Source organism: Scyliorhinus canicula, chromosome 10 (assembly GCF_902713615.1).
Source record: "Scyliorhinus canicula chromosome 10, sScyCan1.1, whole genome shotgun sequence".
NCBI lineage: Eukaryota > Metazoa > Chordata > Chondrichthyes > Carcharhiniformes > Scyliorhinidae > Scyliorhinus > Scyliorhinus canicula.
Genome location: NC_052155.1, coordinates 51,539,526 through 51,563,468, shown reverse-complemented (window position 1 = coordinate 51,563,468; position 23,943 = coordinate 51,539,526). Strand labels below are relative to the sequence as shown.

Below are 23,943 nucleotides of genomic sequence, written 5' to 3'. Positions count from 1 at the left end.
TACTGAAATTTCCAGATATAATTATTAGAATATATTAGAATATATACACTGCATGATCTGACAGATTTACAGATATAATCAGCATATTCTGAGGGAATTAGTTGAATATAATCACTAGATGTCCTGAAGCATTTACTGAAATGTATAATTGAACATCCTAACAGGATTACTGGAATATATCACTTGATATGCAGGATTCTGGACTATGATCACTGGAAAGCCTGAGGTATTAACAGGAAATATAATAATAATAGTCTTTATTAGTGTCGCAAGTAATCTTACATTAACACTGCAATGAAGGTACTGTGAAAATCCCCTCGTCGCCACAGTCCGGCGCCTGTTCGGGTACACAGAGGGAGAATTCAGAATGTCCAATTCACCTAACAAGCATGTCTATTGGGACTTTTGGGAGGAAACCAGAGCACCCGGAGGAAACCCACGCAGACACGAGGAGAACATGCAGACTCTGCACTGACCATGACCCAAGCCGGGATCAGGTCCATGGTACTGTAAAGCAACAGTGCTAACCACTGTACTACCATGCCGCCCGTATCATTGTGTAATTTAACTGATTTACTGGAACATAATCATTTGGTATTCTGAAAGACTAACTGATAAATATCAAAGAATATCCTTATGTAATATATAAAACATTGAAATTAAAATTGCTGAGGAATGGACATCACATCTTCTAAAGACATTGGCGTCTCAGTAACATGTGACCAGTAGATTAAAATAAACTCATCATAAAATCTTTACAGCAACCTAGGCTGGTGAGTGGGCCACATGAGCAGCCCCCTATCATCTCAGTGGACTGCAAGATTGAAATTGGGCGAATTCACCAACTTTGACCCTCCAATAAAATTGAATACATTTAATACACGCCGAATATTTAATAACAAGTTATAGAAAATGCTTAATCATTCATATATTTTTAAAAAAATTTAGAGTACACAATTAATTTTTTCCAATTAAGGGGCAATTTAGCGTGGCCAATCCACCTAGCCTGCACATATTTCAGTTGTGGGGGCGAAACCCACGCAAACACGGGGAGAATGTGCAAACTCCACACGGACAGTGACCCAGGGTCGGGATCGAACCTGGGACCTCGGCAACGTGAGGCAGCAGTGCTAACCACTGCGCCACCATGCTGCCCTAATCATTCATATATTAATAAAACTATCATCAGCTTCAAATGGTTAAAAACAAAAGAAATATTTACACTTTGGATGCAAAGGGGCACAGTTCTCACAGTCAATGTTGTGTGCAATTAGCACGCATCTCACCTTTATATGCATATCACCAGTCACACCAATAGGAAAAAGCTACGTGGATGGAAACTAACGAAATGTGGCACACCTGCGTGTGGGTAACGGTTAATAAAATGTCTCGTGGGCCGCATTCAGAATCCTGATGGGCCGAATGTGGCCATGTTACAGACTATTTCACTATTTAATGATGAAAATATATTTTTTTAAACCTTTCAAACAATCGCAGTCTGTCTCTCTTTGCAATCAAAAGATAATGCAAATATCTAAAGGATGAAAGATGAACCATCTCACCAGTATGTTGTGCATAGCCAGCTCATTCTGCAATAGCTGGATCTCTTTCTGAAGATTCTGAACCAATTTCTAGAAAATGAAGCATAATTTATGGATAGGATGTTGATATTCTAGTCACTGAAGTTCATCCCTATAGCACAGTACCTTGCATCATCAATTAGCTTGCCTTATGGAACAGCAGTTGCACTTCCCACTACCCAGGGGCGGGTAGCTTGAGTCAGGACATTTATGACTTGGCAGACCCACCTTGGTTAAAAGCAGGGCAAAATTGAGCCAGGCCCCCAGAAGCAGATCGTAGATGGTCACAGAGGTGGTCGAGTGCCAAGGCAGTCTGATTCTCTGAGACTTCATCCCAATTGTGTTAAAAACAAATAGGCCCCCCAGCCCTCACCCCCCCTGACTCTTTCAACCTCCTACCGACTCCCCATGCCCTCTCCGTGGCCTCCATATCACTTCCATGTCCCCATGCCACATTCATGCCTCTTATGTTCCCACACACCACCAAGCCACCTCTCCCAGGGCCCTACCCTGCCCACTCACCCAGTATGCACTATGTACAGTTTTTTTCAACCGGTGCAGACATGATGGGCTGAATGACCTCTTTCTGTGCAGCAACCTTTCTATGGTTTTATGGTTCTATGGTTCAATGAGTTATATAATAGTAAATTGAAAAAAACTACCCAACCAGGATTTTCAGGGGCCTTGGGTTTCCGCCATGTTACCCGAAGAGTCCTCACCGATCACTGCAGTCCTGCTTGAAGGAGTGTTAATTGGCTCATAGATATTAGAATTCACAGTGCAGAAGGAGGCCATTCGGCCCATCGGGTCTGCACCGGCTCTTGGAAAGAGCACCCCACTTAAGCCCTCACCTCCACCCTATCCCCGTAAACCAATAACCCCACCTAACCTAAGGACAATTTAGCATGGCCAATCCACCTAACCTGCACATCTTTGGACTGTGGGAGGAAACCAGAGCACAAGGAGGAAACCCACACAGACACAGGGAGAACGTGCAGACTCCGCACAGACAGTGACCCAAGTTCCGAATCGAATCTGGGACTCTGGAGCTGTGAAGCAACTGTGCTAGCCACTCTGCTACCATGCTGTCCAAATTGAAGTTTCAGCCCTCACTTGAGCGGTTGTTCTGACTCATTGAGCTGCTGGCTTTCAGATGGGCAAGGAGAGAGACGACAAGAAGTCGGACTCGAAGACCCGAAATCCAGGATCAGGTAAATTTGGGGTTGTGTCATGATGGGAAGGAAGGGGACACTCAGAGGACAGGAGGGCAGACTTTGGTGGAGACCCACAAATTGGAAAGATGGTCCTTGAGGGCGGGGGGGGGGGGGGGGGGGGGGGGGGGGGAAGGCCATCTGGGGAATTGTACAGATGCCCTTCACCTGCAAGCCTGCTGCCAGAGGCCATAGAATTCGGTAATCTACTTTTTAAAAAACTGCAGTTCCTGCAACACTTAATTAGACAGGGGCATTAGAGTAAAAAAGCAAAATACCGTGGATGCTGGAAAACAGAAATAAAAATGAGTAAGTTCTGGAAATGCCCAACAGGGCAGGCAGCATCTGTGGAAAGAAACAGAATGGACGTTTCTGGTTGATCACTGGGTTGATGACAGGGTTCTGAATGGTCATTGACCTGAAATTTTAACTCGGTTTCTTTCCACAGTTGCTACCTGAAAAATGAAAATCGCTTATTGTCACGAGTAGGCTTCAAATGAAGTTACTGTGAAAAGCCCCTAGTCGCAACATTCCGGCGCGTGTTCGGGGAGGCTGTTACGGGAATCGAACCGTGCTGCTGGCCTGCTTGGTCTGCTTTCAAAGCCAGCGATTTAGCCCTGTGCTAAACAGCCCCTTTACCTGACTTGCTGAGTATATCCAGATTTTTTTGATTTATATTTGGGCCATTATAAGCATCGGTAACAGAAGTTATATCAACTTCCAGCTCTTAATTTTGGAGTCTCTCCATCAGTTCGTCCAATGTTGTGACCCTGCCATCAGTGACATAGGCATTTCTTTCTCAAATAGTGGCACACGTAAATATTAGTTGGTTGTTCATCTAACTGCTTTCAAGATCTGTGAAAGATGGTTTGACTATTTAACAATAACTTTTAAAAATGAAGAATAAGCTATGTGATGTGCTTGGAAACCTTCTGAGGAATGCAAAAACATGCTGAAGTACAAACCAGTTAATTCTGTCAATCAAGTCAGGACTCTGTTAATGGCAATCTACTTTGATAACCTGCTTTCAGGATGAATCAGTTGCATGTGAGTGCTTATTTGAATGGGAAAAAACTTCCAAACAAAATGAATAAACTCTACACTCACCTTTGGGTCACTGTACACGTTAGGGGCTGGCTGAGCTGGTATGCACATCATCCTTGATGCAAATCGAAGTGTGGACAGCTGAAACAAGAGAACAAAATATTGTGATCAGATAAAGAAGTTCCTTTTCTCCCTTTTCCTCCCCATCGCCCTTGGAGGTGCTGACTCAGTTTCACAGCTCTCCCCTAGTAGCTTACTCAAGTCACCTTTATTAACAAGCAAGACTACTTTCTCATTGTAACAAGCAAGACTACTTTCTTATTGTAACAAGCAAGACTACATTCTCATTGAGCTATTTGACCACAGAGATTTTACATGACACTTTGTTTGTCTGTACCTTTCAGTTCCATGCTAGGCAGTGCATTTACCGAATTAATTGAGAGTTCAATAATATTCTCCGGAAAAAGTTCGAAGTGTGGTACCGAGCAGTAATTGCCGCGAGCTTCCCGGTGCTCGGCCCAACGAGGCCGGCAATGCTATTCAACGTTAATTAGTCCACTTCATGAGGCCTCACGGGCTTCTTGCTGCAAATGAAGGCTCGCCAGCTGATTCGCCGGCACCGTGCTCGCCAGCCCCCCGATAACAAGGTCGAGCAGGACTTAAGCTGCACTTGCTCAGCCAACCCCAGCCAGCTCACAACAATGGCGCAGAGGAGAACAGCCCCAAGATTCCGGGATGCTGACCTGGGAAGGCTGTTAGACGCTGTGGAGGCCAGGAGGGATGTTCTGTTCCGCCGAGGGCCCTGGTGAGTCAGCCACAAGGCAGCCAGTGCTGGCTGGAGTGAGATGGTGGCAGCTGTCAGCTTGGTAAGTGTGACCAGGAGAACTGGCCTCCAGTGCCGGTAAAAGGTCAACGACCTACACTGGGCAGCATGAGTGAGTAGGCACCAGCTCCCTCCCAAAGGGAGCATACAACCCCAAACCCCCCAGATGACCCCCAACTTTCTCTCCATCACTTCCCCCTTCAACCCTCCTCCACCCCCACATTCAACCCTGTCACCCCAACCTCCCCTTCATACACACCCCGCCCCCACAACTGCGAACCATGTGTGTTGCTAACGATGCCCTCTCTGTGTCTCCTCAGGAAAAGCTCTCCCATAATCGTCGAGAGTCTCACCTCCTTCGAGGAGCAAAACCTGGAGGTGACCGGGGTGCCGAGGACAGATTGGTCACCCACGCGGAGGCAGGCGGACGCTGCAGAGGTAAGCAATCACCGGGCTCCACTGGAGGACCTGGTCAAACGTGAGTTGTTATTGCCTTACTGACTGACCCATTCCTCCCACTGACCACATGTCCATTCTCCCACAGGTCCTCCAGCCGACAACGCCGGCCCATCCCAGGCGGTACCACCTTCTGCAGCCCAGGAGACCACCTCAGAGGAGAGCTCCGAGGATGATACCATTACAGTCGCTGCACAGTTGTCATCCCCGCCATCCACCAGCACAGATACACACACCTCAGTGGGAAATGTTGGTGGACAGGCTTCGAGGCAAATCTGGTGAGCACTGCACGGTTGATGATGCACATCAGGTGGAGGCAGTGTGGTGATATGCCTGTGAATAGTTAGCAATATGTCATGAGACACTCGCCAGTTGGCAGTGAGGCATACAACAGGACAGTCGCACATAAGGTAGATCCAGGAGAGTTCACCAAACTCACATAGTAACTTTGTACACTATTCTGTTTGTTATCTTTCACATGTTCATCAATAAATAATCGTTCTGGTTAAGTCACCAGATGTTCTGTCTGCATCATTGCAATGGCAAGGTCACAGAACACAACAGGCAGGAACCCTCAGGCAAGACAATAGTCGGAGGACTGCTTGATCCCAGGACCCAGCTGGGTTCCAGCTTAATGCTGAGTCTGTGGTACAGAGGTACCCAGAGCTGATGGAGACGATAGGGAGCGGCCGGGAGATTCAGAGGGAGAAGTCAGTGTCATTCCAGCAGATCCATAACTGATTGGAAGAGTGCCAGAGGCTATGGGTGCAGGAGATGGCGCTGGCAATGCGTGGCACCAAGGCCAACACTGCTAGGGTGGCGACCGGAGTGGAGAGCCTGGTGCACAAGGTCAGCACCATTAGTGAAGGTTTCCAAGGTGTCGCGCAGTCGGTGACGGCCAAGGCTGAGGGTCTCGGCAGAATGTCCAACTCGCTGGGGGAATGTCAGTCAGTACCAGGCTGACCTTGACGAGGTTCTGCGGGACATGTCCCGCTCTAGATGGGCATTTCTGAGGCTCTGTAGAGCTTGTCTCAGTTTCAGGAGGGCATTGCCGAGGCACTGCAAAGCATGTTCCAGTCACTGTGGAGTATCACCAAGGGCATCAACATGATGGTGCAACATGGGGAACCACCAGGGCTGGCAGAGCCAGATGATGCAGGGGCAGCCGGGGCTGAAACCAGCTGCCTATCCATTCCAAGGCGCATCACAGGGCTCTATGGGGACTGACCAGGAGGAGGGACCTTGCCTAGTGATGCAGTTGAGGCTCCTTCATTAAATATCTGTAAGATAAAGGTAGATAGTTTTTTGAAGAATAAAGGGATTAAGGGTTATGGTGTTCAGGCCAGAAAGTGGAGCTGAGTCCAAAAAAGATCAGCCATGATCTCGTTGAATGGCGGAGCAGACTCGAGGGGCTGGATGGCCTACTCCTGCTCCTAGTTCTTATCTCCTTATGAGGTGAGGCTGGGTTCCAACCCAGACCTGTCCCAGGGAGTGGCGGCGGTGGCCACCAGCTCCCCAGGTTCCACCCCTCTGATGAGGGGGTCTTGCAGTCAGCATGCAGGACAGGGTGGCACGGCTTTGCATGCGCTGTCGACAAGTGAGCCAGGGCCCTCCGCCCTAGCAGATGGCTGCCAGGGGCATCAAAGGCGCAAGTTGAGATGAGCAACTGGCAGCCTCCATCGCTGATGTGCATCCTGGGACACACCTAGACGTAGTGGTCGAGCTAGGAGAGCAAAGCACATCAAGGGTCACTGAGGGCACCGGGGGACGGGGAATGAGGTTGGAGGGAGGTAGGTAGGGGGTGAGGGGGGGCGTGTGGAGGGTGGGGATTATGCACAAACAGTAGGATGTCTGTCACTTTCTTTCATAATGCATCACCGCGTGCAGGTGATGGGTGTGAGCGAGCACTCAGCAGACAGGCAGGTGTCAGATTTATGGCATTGATTGAGGAGCACTAGTGCCCAGCCATTTGTGGGTTATCATCAACCCCCTGCCCTCGACAGTGACCCGCTGACGGTCCGATACAATCCCAGCACCCTGGAGTGATGTGACACATACCCTGGGAGGGTGGGAAATGTGGGTCTGGGAGGGGGAGGGGGATAGGTAGCGATGACGGACCAGGCTATGTCCTAAGTGAATCGGGTGAGTATGAGGGCCTCTCTGGCCCGCCGGCCTTGCCGGACTCTCACTGCTGCTGCCTGTCCCACAGCCTCCGGCTGCACCTCAGGTTACTCCCCGGCTTCGTCCTTCAGCCCCTGCTGGTCTGACACCTCCACATCATCCTCATCTTCTTCCCCCTTTGGAGGTGGCCACATGTTCCTCATCACCAACCTCCAGCATGTTGTCCCTTTGCTGTGCGAGATTGTGGAGGGCACAGCAGATCACCACAAAGCGGGTGACCCTCTTGGTAGTGTACTGGAGTGCACCACCGGAGCGGTCAAGGCATCAGAATAGCATCTTGAGGAGTCCGATGCGCCGCTCAAACACAGCCCGTGTAGCCACATGGACCTCGTTGTATCGAGTCTCCGCTTCAGTCTCTGGCCTCCATACTGGCATCATTACCCAGGTCCTTGATGCACAATCAATCACTATGAGATGAAAGTAGACGTAATTGAGGCTTTATTACACTGAGATGTGTGGCCTCCTACAGCAGCTGACGAAATGGCTGCTGTATGGGGAGCACACACATTTATACTCTGCCTACTGGGCGAAGCCAGCAGGCAGGGATCTACCCCCGTACCTGTAGTACAGGGGCCTTACCGTAAAGCACCTATATCAACATCCTCTATATACAATATATACATCAGTGGTGACTACCACAGTCTTCAGCGGATATCCCTTATCCCCAAAGAGCCAGCCGCCCATCCTGGGATGCTCATCAAAGAGGGCAGGGATGACTGACTTCCCCAGGATGTAGCTGTCGTGCACACTCACAGGGAAGCATGCACACAGTGCATGATCTTCAGATGGTGGTCGCACATGAGCTGTATGTTGAGGGAGTGGGACCCCTTTCAATTAACATAGCGCACCCCCAGATGGCCTGATGAGCGTAGGATATGTGTGGCATCTCTGACTCGCTGGACCTGGGGTATCCTGGCGATGGCGGAGAAACCTGCTGCCCGGGCACCTTGCTGGGCTTGGTCCATGTCAAAGACAATGTAGTCTTCTGCCTGGGAAAACAGGGCATCCGTAACCTGTCGGATGCACCTGTGGACTGTGGCCTGTGAGATGCCACACAGGTCCCTGCTCGAGCCCTGGAATAATTCTGTGGTGTAAAAGTTCAGGGCTGCAGTGACCTTGACAGCGACCGAGAGCGGGTGTCCTCCTCCTCCATGTGGTGCCAAGTCCGCGAGGACATGGCACACGTGTTGTACCATGTCCTTGTTGAGGCGGAGCCTCCTGTGGCATGCGCTGTCCGTCATCTGTTCGAATGTCCATCGACGCCTGTACATCCTGGGCCGTCGTGAGACTTGTCCTCTGGGTTCCTCCCTGGCCTGATGGGCGGTCGGGTCGTCAGGGTGTGGGGTGGGGCCTGGCTCATGGGCCACTGCCTCGAGCATCTGCAGACACTGCTGCTCACTGGACCGCCAGACCCTGTATCCAGGACACCCACTCACGCAACTGGGTTGGGCGCTGGTTCTCTCCCCATGGTACTCATCCACCCACCAGCCGTGGAGGTGTCCCCGGAGCTGTCTCCCATCCCCTGGGTGTTCGGATGTTGTCTGCTGAGTGTGTTTAGGCACAGAGTCCAGGCATCACAGTCTGATTGGGATGCTAGGCAATAACTCCCGCATGCTACATGGCCCATTCACCCACACTTGAGATGTGCGCAGTGCTCACTTAACCATGATTACCAATTCCAGATAAGCTATAACCTTCATCTGTCGGGCCAGGGGCCTCGGCAATCGGTGGGGGTTATGGTTGGTCAGTGGGGCAGACAGGCAGAGACAAGGGTTATCCCCAGAAGAGGTACACACAATCCAGGGGTTGGCATGGTGGTGCTGTGAGCGGTTGCCTCCTGGTTGCCCTCCTCCTGTGCCTCCCCCCTTCCCACCCTCCCATGGCGGCCCACCCCCTGCCATGGGTCCACCAACCCCCCCGCCGAGCACTGGGGCAGCAAACCCAGCGCCCCGGGCTCTTTGCCTGTGAGCAAAGATGGCCATTCAACTCCTCGGCTCCCCACAGAAGCCCTTCCGCCAGGCTCACATTTTTAAAAAGGAATACTAATCGGCGCCAGCGTGACCACTTTCTAGGGAGGCCAATGAATGACAGGAGGCCATTGGATATGGGATAGCTTCTGTTGTATGGAAATAGGGGGCGAGATTCTCCGGACTCACGACGGGTCGGAGAATAGCGGGCGTCGGAAATTTTTACGGCGACGCTGTTCCGACGCCCTCCCGCTATTCTCCGAACCCCGCAAATTGTCGGAGTCGCGTTTCCCGACAAACGCCTCCTTCCCGCCCCTGACACGACCAGAATCGCCACTGTGAGCCCCCCCGCTATTCACCGGCCCGGATGGGCCGAAGTCCCGACGTCATGGCGCCCTGTTTGGACGTCGTGAAACACACCTGCTTTTTAAATTCGTCAACCAGTCGGCCTGGCTGACGACTGCTTGGAGGAGGTCAGGGCACCACTCTGCGCACCGCTCAGCGCACCGCTCAGCGCACCGCTCGAGTCTGGCCACAACGGGGAAGGCATCCCTGGGAACGGGAGGGGGTCCAGAACGGGGGCAGTGGGGGAGACGGGGGAGGCAGTGGGGGGCGACGGAGGGGGGGGGGTTTAGGTAGAGAGTGAGCCGTCCAACCCCGTAACAAAATGTCTGCCACCATGCCATGGTGTGCAGGTGACGAGGACACGGCCGCTGGTTCCCCTGTGGCTTCCGGCCACAGGCCACTGACGCACCCGTGAGGAGGACATAGTTTACTGGCCGTTGGATGCAGGAAGTGACCAGGGGTTAGGCTGACCGCGTGTCAGCAGCGCGACCAGGCCACCGGGACACACTGGTATCCCATGGCTGGCGGCTGCCGAGGTGTCGACTAACGTCCGTCTAACATGTCCCGTTTCTCCGCCCCCCACCACCCTTCTGTAGGTTAGCACGATGCATGGGAACAGAACGGCTATGTTCTGCGCAGTGGTTGGGGCAGCTCTACTGGATTTGGAGATGCAGCAGCATCCACACCCACAACCCGCAGTGGCTGCAGGGCCAGCTGCAGCAGCAGAGGGAAGGGCCGAGGAGTTGCCAGTCGTCGAGCAGCATGGGGGGGGGGGGGAGGAGGAGGAGGAGGAGGAAGAGGAAGAGGAGAGAGTGAGGGTGCAGCCACGGCGTCAGAGGCGACGACCAAAGCCGAGGGTGTACCGTGTCCGGGTCTCTTTCCTAACAATGCCGGACATCACCTGCAGGAGAAGACTCCGGCTGAGTAGGCAGACGGTGATACATATCTGCGAACTCCTGTCGCACCTCGCCCCACGTGGAACGGGGGGAGGACACGCGATCCCGGTAGCCATCAAGGTGACGGTCGCTCTGAACTTCTATGCTACCGGCTCCTTCCAGTCTCCGAGCGGGGACGTCTCTGGGATCTCCCAGTCATCGGTGCACAGGTGCATCCGGGATGTGACCGACGCCCTCTATGCCATCGCCGATCGCTACATCACCTTTCCCGAGGACCGAGCAAGTCAAGACTCACGAGCCCGTGGATTTGCCAGTGTGGCCGGGATACCGAGGGTTCAGGGGTCAATCGACTGTGTTCACGTCCCCATGCGCCCGCCTGCTGTGGACAGGGACGTGTTCACAAACAGGAGGGGGACATACTCCATTAATGTCCAGGTGGTATGCGACCCCCACATGAGGTTCATGAACGTCTGTGCAAGGTTCCCAGGGAGTGTGCATGACTCCTACATACTAGCGCAGTCGTTCATCCCTGCGATGTTTGAGGGACGTCCCCCCCGGCTGAGGGGCTGGTTGCTAGGTGACAGGGGTTATCCGCTGAGGTCTTGGCTGATGACGCCGATACGGAGGCCTCAGACCAATGCGGAAACACGATACAACGAGGCCCATGCAGCAACCAGGGGTGTGGTGGAGCGCTGCCTTGGCCTCCTGAAGATGAGATTCAGGTGCCTGGACCGCTCCGGAGGGGCCCTGCAGTACCAGGCCGACAGGGTCGCTCGCATTGTAGTGGTCTGCTGTGCGCTGCACAACATCGCGATGCAGAGGGGAGATGACCTGTTGCAGGAGGCGGAGGGAGAAGCTAGTGGCAGTGGTGCCAGCACAGAGGAGGAGGAGGAGGAGGAGGAGGAGGAGGAGGAGGAGGAGGAGGACGCTGGCGGAGTGGCGGGCGCAGCACGCAGACACGACCCAGGTGCTGGTGATGTCCAGGAGGCGGCACGACGGACCCGGCAAGGACGGCGGGCACGCGACGCCATGGTGGCAGCACGGTTCACGCATCGCATGTGACGTCCCCGATGAACACCAAACCACCACCTGCATCGCTAGTCATGCAGAGGGTCACCACACAACTGCCACCACCAAACCCCCCCCCCCCTCAGTGTACACTGCTCCACTTCGACATGACGCTTATCACTGGGTCCAGACGGAATGGCACAACATTGATGGCTGTGTCAGCGGGTGTGATCAGTGCCATGTGGAATGATGACAGCCCGCTCTGCGAAGAGCTGTGAGCTCAGAATCGTTAGAGAGAGTCTGACCCATGGCAATAGCTGAACCATCCACCTTGGTGGCCGCTGAGTTCGTCACTGACACTCCATCACGTGCCCGCGTGGGCTAGCTGTGGGAGGGGGGTAGGGGCAGGGACTGCACACCCGGCACCGAGGTTTCACCACCCGCCACCCCCAGCGACACTCGGTCACCATCACGATTCCTGTGGCTGTGGAACAATCACACGGTATTACAAGTAAGGTGGAACAGTGTGTTTAATATTAACAATTATTTACAGGTGCCCTACCCCTACAACTAAACTGTGCCCTTCACCCGTGCCAACTTACTCAGTGTCTATCTTAGTTGCCTTACGGGCCCTACCACTACGTCTAAGTGAATCCCCAGATGATACAGCAGGAGTGGAGGAGGATTGCTGCGAATCGCCCCCCTCGACTCGTTTCTCCTTGGCCAAGCGTTTCCTGGGGCGACCCGGCCTTGATGGGCCAGGCTGCTCTGCGGGCGTCTCGGGTGACATTGTGCCACCCTGCTCTGCCTGCTGCCCACCCGATGCACCAGGGATGGGACGGGGGGAGGCCGAGAATTCCGGGACGTCCCGTGATGGAGTTAATGGGACGGGCCCCGAAACCTCCTCCTCCCTCGGGGAGCCCGGTGGCCCCCGGGCCTCACTTTGGGACAGAGGTGCGAGCGGGGAGGTTCCCCGTCGCACCACCGACACCTGGCGCTGCCAGTCCTGGAGGCCTGCAACGGTATCCACCAGGATCCGAAGGTTTGCAGAGACGGAGTCCAGGGAGTTAGACATTCCCGCCAGGGACTGTGCGATCTCAACCTGATTGTGCACGACGCCATCCAGCACATGTGTCAGGCGGTTGATGCTCTCGGCGACTGACTGCTGCGACTGGCCAATGACCTGCTGAGACTCGGCCATGGCCCGCAGGGCGCCGGCAATGTCGGTTTGGCTCTGGCACATTGCTGCCTGTGAGAGGGCAACCCTGTCCAGGGCCGAGGATGACGCGTGCACATTAATCCCAACGTCTTGCATAACCTGACCCATTGCCTCCACCGCGGATGCCACCCGTGCGGTGTCGGACTGGGTCTCTGCCATGAGCGGCACCACTCCCTGCTCTTGGACGCGGATCGACTCCTCTAACAGCGTCTGCAGAGTCTGGAAGGAAGCCCTCATCCCGTCATTGTTTCCCTGGGTTTCCTGAGGCATCGGCTGTGCGGGTGGGTTGAGAAACTCCAGGAACTCCGAAAACGTCTGGGAGCCAGCTGCATCCTGGGCCTGGTCTGGCCTCCGCGAGTCCGGGCCCTCTGTTGCTCCGACCTCCACCTGCTGTACCTGCTCATCTGTGATGTGCCAACCAGACTGTGCCCCAGGAGACTCATCACTAAATAGGCCCGCCGGGGTGTGTATCTCTGGGATGATGGAAGTGCTGGGAGAAAGCAGTGCCGCAAGCCCGACGCTCTCAATGGTTAGGTCCTCGTCCAGGGTGTGGGGCCGCTCAGCGACAGGAGGGTTGTCCCTGGCCATTTCTGGTGGTGGTGGTGGACCTCGAACCCTCTGTGCGTCCTGGTCCGCAGATTGGGTTGGGGCAGATAGGGCTGCCCGCTGATCGGGCACCCTCTGTTGTGAGGCCCCGGGTGAGGTGGCGGCAGATTCGTGTCTCCGTCTGCAGCCAGACGGCCCTGGTCGTTCGGCATCACGTCCTAGGGAAGAGAATGAGACGGGTTATTTCGATTTGCTCGGCAGGCCGCTGGACGGTCCCAGTGGGCAGGGTGTGTGAAGGGACAGAGGATGGGGAGGTGTCCCAGTGGGCAGGGTGTGTGAAGGGACAGAGGATGGGGGGGGGGGGGGGGGGGGAGGGTGTTTGTCAGGGAGGGTTGTCTCACTTGCTGCAGTTCCGCCAACCTCGCATTGCGCGATATCGCGGGTGGCAGATCCCCCAACAAGGTCCAGTGCCCTCTGTTTAAAGGTGCTGAGGGGGTGCATGTTGGGCGAACCCCCTCCAGTCTTGTGCCGCTCACAGTGGTTATGACCGGCCTTGGCCTGTTGGGGGAGGAAACATAGGTAGATCATTACAAAACGGTAGGTCTCAGAAGTCCGTTCTGATACTGGCACAGTTTGGGGGGGGGGCAAGTTGTCATCAGATGATTGCATCTCTCCTCGGGGCCAGAGCGCTGGGTCTGTGACAACTTTGTGAACCACCCTCAAATAACTCTGCCCCAATCCCTCTCCCCCCCCCCCCCCCCCCCCCCCCCCCCCCACCCCCCGAGCAGTTAAGGGGGAGGGATGGTTGTGACTAGGGGGCACCCTCATGGCACTTACCCTGGCAGACCTGGTGAGGTCATGTAGCTTCTTTCGGCACTGCTCTGCTGAGCGAGGGGTCTGCCCCACAGCACTGACGGCAGCAGCCACGTCACGCCAGGCCTGGCGTACCGTGCTGGCAGGTTGGCGATGCCCTCTCCGCGGGCGGATGATGCCCCTCCTCTGCTCCACGGCATCGAGCAGCGCCTCGACGTCTGCATCAATAAAGCGAGGTGCAGCTCGCCTAGGCTCCGACATCCTGCCCGACAGATTCTGTGGTCGCCCGCGCCTTTTTACGGCGTCGGGCGGCGTCACATGGGCGGGTTCGTGTCGTCGTCGCGTTCCGTCGTCATCACGCACGTAATTGACGCGGCCGCGCTGCTAGCCCATTTCCAGGAAGTGAATCGGTCGGGAAATGAAGCCTTCGCGACCGTCGTAAAACGGTCCCGATTTTTACGACCGTTTGCCGACTTTCCGCGGGTGCGGAGAATTTCGCCCAGGATCTTAAGTGGTGATAAATGGTTACCCGATTTTGCCTACGGTAGCGAGCCAGTTGCATCGCAAACTGTTTGATGCCTGGCGGGAGCTTTATGGCCAGTATTACTTAAAAAAAAAATTTAGAGTACCCAATTATTATTTTCCAATTAAGGGGCAATTTAGTGTGACCAATCCACCTATCCTGCACATCTTTGGGCTGTGACACGAGGAGAATGTGCAAACTCCACACAGGCAGTGACCCAGAGCTGGGATTCGAACCCGGGTCCTCAGCGCCATAGGCAGCATTGCTAACCACTGTGCCAACGTCTGCCCCCGACCAGTATTACTGCTACCAGTTTTTACTTCCAGCTTCTGTTTTTACATCTTGAACACAAATTCTCAAACTGATTTGATGGGATTTAACTCACCAATTTGGCATCACAAATGATTGTTTCTTTTATTTTGTCTGCTGTCAGCACTTCGAAAGGTGCTTGCTGAGTTGGAAATCCATAGACACCAGTTTCCTATTAGTACTTTATCCCCTACTCTTCACGTGAGACCTCAGACGGTGAATGTATGCAGGTTCTTTGAGGTCACTGCAGTTAGAGATTGTGGGCTGGATTCAACAATTCTAGGGCTATGTGTGGGAACGGTGGTGGCGCTACTGACGGACCCGGCCCGTGAAATAGTCCCCCACTTCGGCCGGCTCGCCCCATCACAATGCCCCCAGCCCTGAATAATGTCCCCCCGTGCCCGCGGATCGGCCCTCCCCCAACTCTGACGGATCTGAACTGAGTCCACAGCCGCCACGCTGTGTTCCCGACGGATGAGACCACACGTGTCCCGCAGCATCGGGAACTCGGTCGGTCGGGGGAGGAGCATGGGGGCGGGACATTATTCTGAGGCCATCGATACGTGGCGTGGCATACTCCGACAGTATGCTGTTTTGGAGGGGGCGGAGCATCTCAAAAGTGACGCCGCCCCCAATTTTGTCGGGAATTTGGATTCTCCGGCTGTTCGCCAAACGCAATTTTGGAGTCGGCGACCGGAGAATCCAGCCCTTAGGCTCTAGATTGCAAACTCCACAGGTTGTTCAGAAATGCTAAAAACACATGCGGTCACAAGCATACCAACATGGACAGAAAGTACACCAGATCAAATGCTTCCAAACACATCAAAAGAAATATACATGTACATAGGTATATAAAGCATATCAAACAAATCATCAACCACAAGTTAATAAGGATCTCACCTGGAAAAGCAGTTGGATAAAAGCACAGAGAGGGATTCTCCGGTCTCCAATGCCAAAACCGCGTTCGGCTATCGGCCGGAGAATCCCTATTTGCGCCGTCCTACAAAATGGCATACTCGCAGAGTACGCTGCTAGCCATCGGGACGGCCTCAGGATGTTACCTTAGACCCTCCCCCGATGCTCTGCCCCCGATGGGCCGGGTTCCTGAAGGCGTGGGACGCGTGTGCTATTGTTTTTTGGGAACCCACCGTGGCGGCTACGGACTGAATCCAACGCTGCCACAGTGGTGGGGGAGCCGATCCGCAGGCAGAGGGTGCTTTGGCAGGGTGAGGGGGCACTAGGGGGGTGGTACGGGAGTGGCGGGCCTGGCCAAAGGGGGCACTATTTGGCAGGCTGGGTCCGTGGCGGCTGGCGTCATGTTGCACAGCGCGGCCACTGCAGGCCGCCGCCATGCACATGAGCGGCCACGAACCCGGCAATTCTCTGGCCGTATCCGCTGCGTGCCTGCTAGCCCTCCACCAGACGGAGGATTGGTGGAGGTTTTGTCCATTTTTCCAGGCGTAAAACACCACTGTTCCCACGCCGGCATCAGCACATAGTCTCCCAAATGGAGAATTCAGCCCACAAAGTTTCATGAGCCATACTGACCAAAATAGACCAAGATTTGGAGCGTGATCGAACGGCCTTGTTGCGCCTGACAAGGTGACACGACAAGGCCATTAAATCTCACAAGAGGTCTCCTGTGAGATTCACGATGCTCGGAATGCCTCATCTGGGAAAGATCCAGATTGCTGGGCAAGATATTCATATTTAAATGAGCATATTCGGCTAATTTAAATATTCACGCCCGATTCTCCCAGTGCCCGGGAAATAACGCCCGCGCCTGGGAGGTCTCGCATGGCACTGTTTAGCACTGGTCCACACAAATGTGTGTGAGAGAGAGAGAAGATCATGTGTTGCCCTTGTGCGCTCAGATAAATCAGGAAGCATGCATCACATTTAGCCAGTGAAGCTGTTGCCTAGTTTTGTTAAGTATAATTTTTGTTGTTTAAAAATGTTTCCTGAGTTACATCATTAGATTGTCTCCTATTTTCTGAATGGTTGGTGTCAGAAGAACAAATTAATACTGAACAAGTGGATTTAGAAGTAAGCACCCCCAAAAACGTATACAAGGATAACTAACCATTAGAATAAGCATTGGTCTCATTAACCCAGATTCCACAAACAAAATTTGTAAACCTTTAAGTCCCTCAGAACCCTCAGGGCCACACACAGATTCCATGTTCCCATAAGATCCTTACCGTTTCATCGATTTGACCAGCCTCTCCATAAATATTTGCCACTAATATAGTGTTGCAGGTCCCACCTAAAGAGAGTTGACAGCAAGGTGTCAGCTTTAAACACAACAATTTAAAACTGAAATTTGTAAAGTTGATCAGCATATTATACCAAAAAGTTTACAGACTCAGGACAGAATTTGATCAGCAACCCTGCCTCAGCCATTGTGACACTGGTAATTTGGGCCTCCTGTCTCTTTAAAGGACGGTCGGTCATCCATTCCCAGGAGCTGCCAGCCAATTAGAGGGCCAGCAGTTCAGCAGTGCCATTGGGGGCACAGCTGGGACTACGCTTGCAAGAGATGATGCAATAGAAGAAGGCCTCCCTTCCAATCGGTTAAGTTGAGTCTGCGACCATCAGCGCCAGTCGCAATCAGGCAAACGAAAGGCAACTTACTATCACTTAAGGGATGATAGAAAACTCACCAGAAAAAAACATTAAAATTGAGCTAGGTTTTGAAAAGAGAAGGGATCGAGGGATATATTAAGGTGATGACTTATTCTGTTAAGTGGGAATGACTAATGCCTAATGGTCTTTACCTATCTGCAATATTTCTTCATTGTTTCTCCACTGTGCTGGTGAATCCTATTTTTGTTACCTTATGTTAACAGGAGAGAATTACTGTCATGATATCTAAATTATGTGCACTTTTATTTTATTTTTAGTACATGTGCATTGTACATGTACATATGTCATTATACATAGTGATGAGGGCCATTTCCCCCCCACAAGTGGGACAAATGTATTTGTAACATCAAATTCAGGAATTCTATGTTACAATGGTCACTGGGAGTGAATGAACATTGGGTAATACAATAAAGATCACAGCATGCTCCTAAATGACTATTATGGTCGCTGGCAGGGTTACTGGACCGAAACCCCAGTATTCTGGTTTATTTGTGGGACTGTGCAGAAAGAATGATTCGCTCCAGGAGTGATGGCATGGAGAGATAGGGCTTTGGTATTTCTAAAACAAAACTTTATTATGAATACAATATTAAACTTTTTAACTTCATATCCGAAAAATACAGCTTACAATTACCCCTTAACACTACTACTCAATTTCCCACTAAACAACAGAAAATAAATATACAGTTCTCAATCTATCTTAAAGTCAGCAAGGCATAGAGTAGTACTTGCTTTATAAAACATATTTGGCTCCTGTTGCAATTATTAGGACATCCTGAGCTGGTGTGCAGTCTATTCCAGCCTCACAGACCCCGAAGTCCCAACACAAATGAATTAACCAATAATTTGTATAAAATTTGCAGAATCTTTGAACTCTTGACTGCTCAATAAGTTATAGCCACCAGGTTTGAAAGTTGAACACAATCACCATTTATTTATAACAGGAACAAAGTTTTTTTTTTTATAAATTTAGATTACCCAATTATTTTTTCCAATTAAGGGGCAATTTAGCGTGGCCAATCCACCTACCCTGCATATTTTTGGGTTGTGGGGGCGAAACCCACGCAGACACGGGGAGAACGTGCAAACTCCATACGGACAGTGACCCAGAGCCGGGATCGAACCTGGGACCTCAGCGCCGTGAGGCGGTTGTGCTAACCACTAGGCCACCGTGCTGCCCTTAACAGGAACAAAGTTGATCTATGCAAGGATTATAATAGAATAACAGCCAGAAAATCTACTACTCCCCCCTTTTACCATTCCACCCTCCACCCAAACACACACAAGACAGGGGTAAAAAATAGGAATTAAAATATGAAATGAATTATGAATGTCCTTGCTTCCGATGTCAAGGTCGTTGCAGAAGGCTGTCGTCCCAGGATGCTTAGGAATCAAAGCCACTGATGGACTGCTAGTAGAGATCCTCTGGCAGCAGCATTCAGTCAGACCTCCCAAGCTATAGGATTCTCTCTGGGAAGTCACTTTAATTTATATTAACCTGGGCCTTCTCTCAGGGGATCTGCCTCAGGCCTGTTTATATCTTACTTGTTTCTAACTCTGGTAGAATGACTAACAGCCTTACTGGGATAAGAACAGAGTTCCCCACAAGAGATTTTTAAAAAGGTTTCTAAACAAATGGCCCGGCCTCCAGCCTGTGGCTGGATTGGATTTCTTTGCAGTTCAATCTGGCTGTAGAGTGAGAGAATGGTCTTTACTTTGGATCTTCAGAAAGAATCTATTAGATGAGAGAGGAATCAGAGCTGTGACCCTCTAGCTTCTAACCAAGGTGAAAGCAAAACCTGGTCGCCCTAAGGAACGTCCAGAGACAGCTGAATCAATCACTGCCTTGTACTCAAGAAGAACCTGGCTTTTGGGAATAGCTCATTGGCCACCAGCCAAGCCAGTTAGTCCAGGTCATCACTGATGTCAGACCAAACAGCACAATGTTCTTAAATTAAAGGTAAGTTGCTTGGTGTGCAAGGCATTAACCATCCATGGCAATAGCAAAAAGATTAATGGAAATTCAAAGGAGGAAAGGGGAAAAGATAAGTAGGAACCCCTTCAGATTCTGGCTGAATATCTTCAAAAGCTGGTTCGCCTGGCACGTTTCAACTTTTTCCTTGTCCCAGACAGGGCTGCTCTGCTTTACATATTATTCCTCTTTTATAACTATCTTACTGTGAGAGAATTGTGGACTCAGGGTCAGGCAGATCAAAATTCATCTCCTCTCTCTCTCTCTCAAAGCTTCTCCAAAACCCAAAAGCCTCTCTGCATTCTTGGACGACACCCAGTAATGACCCCATCTCCCTAAGCTGAAAAACAAATGAGTTCTGCAGGCTGCAAAAACACATTAACTCCCCAGGGACTTCCCCATCAAAACACATTCCTCTGGTCAATTCCACCTGCTGTTTCCTAGAAGCAAAACAAAATCCTTTAAAAAATGACCACTGCAGGTAAACACACTACCACCCTAGGCTTTTCACCCTTAAATTCTCCCAATATTTAAAAGCCAATATTCCTAAAATCCTCCATCGTCACAATGACAAACAATGCAGTGACATGTGGAAAAGATCAAGGGAAAATGATTTCATCTGGGCAGGTGCTGAAATCTGAAACTCACTGCCCAAAAAGGTGTTGGGGCAGAAGTCCTCATAACATTTAAGATGTGGCAGAAGTTCCATCACTTACAGGACTAGGACGAAGAGCTGGAAAGTGGAATTCAGATTTCCTCGCTAAGCTACGTGTAATTATTCCTTAGGGGTGCTCTGTGTAACTTTGTTTCCAAGTCACATAACATTCAGAGAAAATCTTCTTCCCAAACCCAGGTCTCTTAATCTCACAAATAAACCTTCAGTGGCACGATATGTGGGAAAGATGAGCACAAGGTGGTTCCCGCAGAAAATCTGACTTTTCTACCCTATTTCCCAGCACCATGGGTCTTCAATGTGCCGAACAAAACCTGCAAATTAACTAAGGAGAGTTCTCGCATCTCTGCAGTGCCCAAAGGATGTAAAACTGGAAAAGAATTGGCTTGAATTCTCATGGCAGACTGATGTCTCCCATGGATCAACTGGAGGTAAGGTGGCGATGGCAGATTCCTCTCCCACCACTCCACTAATGTCCAAACACTGAACAGAATTTTGGCGGTTGAGCTTAAGAAATATTGACAGTACTCAACTTTGGATCTTAAAAGATCAAACAAGGAGGCCTTAACCCTCAATCGTTGAGCTCTCGAGGTCACCAGCCAGACTGCTGAAGCACAGGGAGCCACAATCAAGGGAATGAAGACTGCATTGTCTAACCATAGTGATAGCATCACCTCCTTGGAGTCCAACCTTGCAGCTGTGGTCAAAGATAACAGGGCATTAACATCCAAAATGAACGATCTGGAGAACAGATCCAGAAAACAAGTGTTGTGGGGTTATCAAAGAGGATTAAAGGCCACGTCCCTACTCAGTATTTCTCTAATTTGTTTTACAAAATGGGAGTGAGGACGTACTTCCATCCCCCCAGAATTGGACCAGGCCCACCGTTCGCTTCGACCCACGTTTTGCTCTGGAGATCCTTCTCATGCAGTAACCGCAAGGTTTTACAACTTTAAGGAGAAGGAGTTGGTGGTTCAAAGGGCAAGAGAGGACTGAGATTTTATGTGGAAAGGCCACTCTAACCAGGACATGAGTGCAGACCTAGCCAAGAAAAGGGTTGCCTTTAACAAAGTTAAATCTTTCCTGTATACGACTGGAGTCAACGTTGGCTAATTTATCCAGCTTGCAACATTCCATGATAAAGACTTACTTGTCGGGAGATGCAAACTCCTTTGTTCAGAAGCACAATTTGGGCTCCGTTTAATTTGATCTATAGCTCATTGACTGTACACTTTTCATGTCTGTTGTATGGGTGTATTCTTGATGATTTTAGTTATATTTGAGGGATTTCTATTGTTCGCTCCTTACCATAGCCTAAGTTTTTTATTTTCGTTATTACTATTAAGCGCGGCTTTCAGCCGCCTTCGTGACAATCTTATGTTAAATAAGTTTTTACTTCCCAGTTAGAAGTCTCTCTATCAACAAGGTGTGTTAGTTAACGGGAGTGATGTTAATGGGTCTTCTGCAGCTCATAATAGTTTTTCAATGAGCTTAGAGTTTGTGTTGGGTCGGGTTCTGTTATTTGTAGGTTTTAGGTTAAGTTAATGATTACCACCACTCTCATTTGCTTTTGGGTGTGGTTATGCTCGACTGCGATGGCGTATTTGAGTCGGGGGTGTTTGCTGACGGTGTCTGCTGGTCTCTCTTTGTCAAGTCACCTGACTTGGCTCAGAGGCCATTGATGCAAACATCAATTCACGCGAAACAGAGAGTAGATGTAAACTATGGCTTTAATCAACTAGAACAGTGCCTGCCTGCAACTGCTCTGCTACTGAGAGCCGCCTACAGGGCAGCTGCTCTTTATACCTACCCTCAAGGGGTGGAGCCAGGGCCGGAGCCCAAAACGGTACCAGCATGATACATTCCTGGTAATATCTTACAATGGTCCATAGGTGGATCCCACATGGGAAACAGCGTGGTACAGTGACATACATGGTGAATGGTTAATGCAATATGTTCACCACAGCCACCTTGGGTTGGTCTTCTTGCTTTGTCTTCTCAGTGCCCCGTGTTTAACATCCCTCCTTGGCAATGGCTGACTCTGGTTTGTAGGGTGGCAGGAGACGTCTATCTGACTGATTACCTGGAATGTTAGGGGTTTGATGGCTCCGTGAGAACATTCACGCATCTTAAGAGCCTAAATTTTGATATTTATTTTTGCAAGAGACCCATTTACGCATTAAAGATCAGGCCAGGCTGCACAAAAGACCAAAAGGTTGGGCACGTTTTTATTCTAGTTGATTGCAGGGCCAGCAGCACAGTGGCTTTAATAAACAAAAGAGCCCAATTCTCCTCATTCTAAATTGTGGTCGCCCCAAAAGGTTGATATCTAATCTAGGCGGCCCCCTATTGAACACCTTAGTAGTTTTGGTCAACGGCTATGCCCCTAATTGAGATGATACAAATTTCATCAATGTTTTGTTATCTTCCCTCCCCAACCTCAACACACACCATATACAAGCAAATTACTGCGGATGCTGGAATTTGAAACCAAAGAGAAAATGTTGGAAAATCTCAGCAGGTCTGTAAGCATCTGTAGGGAGTCCAGATGACTCTTTGTCAAAGCTATAATACAGAGAAAGTGGGAAATATTTATACTGTGGAGTGAGAACGAAAAATGAGTCATAGCCACAGAAACCCAGGGGAACTGGGTGCTAATGGCCAAAGAAAGAGTGCCAATGGCAGTCCTCAGAGAGACACACACCATCTTATTTTAGGAAATGACCTGAACCGTGTTTTGGATCCAAAAGTGGACCGCTCAAAGTCCAAATTTTTATCTCATCGGGTGTGGCCAGGGTTTTGTCTTCCTTCATGGGTCAGATGGGAGGGGTAGACAGACCCCTGGCGCTTTTTTTCATCCGAATGACCAGGATTTCTCCTTTTTCTCTCATGTTCACCATGTGTGCTCATGCATTTATTTTTTCATTCTGGATATGGCTCTCCTCCCATACATGGCAGCTGAGTGCTCAGCAATTGTAATCTCTGATGTCCTCTAATGTCCCATATTTTGTTGATCTGTTGCTGGGGTCCGGCCCCACCAACGCCCATCCTGGAGCTTTGATATTACTTTATTGGCTGATAAAAAATTTTGCGACCATCACTTAATAGTTTCGGTTCCTTTGGCTATAAATTAAATCGTGTTAACAGTGAATGTTTTCCGGTCAAACCCCCTGGAACTTGATCCCATTCAGGCACGTTTACTTTTCACCTCTCCAGTACATGGCGCGATTCTCCGCCCCCCACGCCGGGTGGGAGAATAGCGGGTGGGCCTCCCGACATTTTTCACGCCCTCCCGCTATTCTCCCCCCCCACGCCCGACCCTACACCACAATTCTCCGAGGCCGATGGGCCGAGCGGCCGGGCCTTCGCGCCCGTTTCAACACGGCAGCAAACACACCTGCTCGGGCGGAGAATCGCACCCCATGTTTTTGCTACTTGGGGGCCATGTGGCCCTTAATTGGGCCTCACTCCTCAAATTGAATTATTCGAGCCTGATCGTCAACAGACATCCGCAGATGGGACAATCTTCCTCTATCTTTGGCTTGCAGGATTCAAACAATAAAAACCAAACAATAAAAATGAACATACTCTCTTGATTTTTCTTTTTCTTTCAATGCTTCCCCATTCTCCTGCCCAAATCCTTTTTTGTCAAGGTTAATAAATTAATATCTGCTTTTATCTGGGAGGGCAAGAGTCCCAGACACCGTGGCGCTCTATTCCTGAGGGAAAGA

General features: G+C 50.9%; 1 protein-coding gene across 3 annotated transcripts in view; it reads right to left on the bottom strand.

Annotated features, from left to right (window-relative positions):
• The window catches only part of kif9 (kinesin family member 9), a 200,068-nt gene that overhangs the window by 110,829 nt on the left and 65,296 nt on the right, over window positions 1-23,943 (bottom strand). For all 3 annotated transcript variants that reach the window (XM_038808918.1, XM_038808916.1, XM_038808917.1), the window contains exons 9-11: window positions 17,123-17,187; window positions 3,899-3,976; window positions 1,563-1,631 (exon numbers count right to left, since the gene is read on the bottom strand). In XM_038808918.1, coding sequence (XP_038664846.1) covers window positions 1,563-1,631; window positions 3,899-3,976; window positions 17,123-17,187 — 212 coding nt within the window. The remainder of the gene's footprint in view (window positions 1-1,562; window positions 1,632-3,898; window positions 3,977-17,122; window positions 17,188-23,943) is intronic.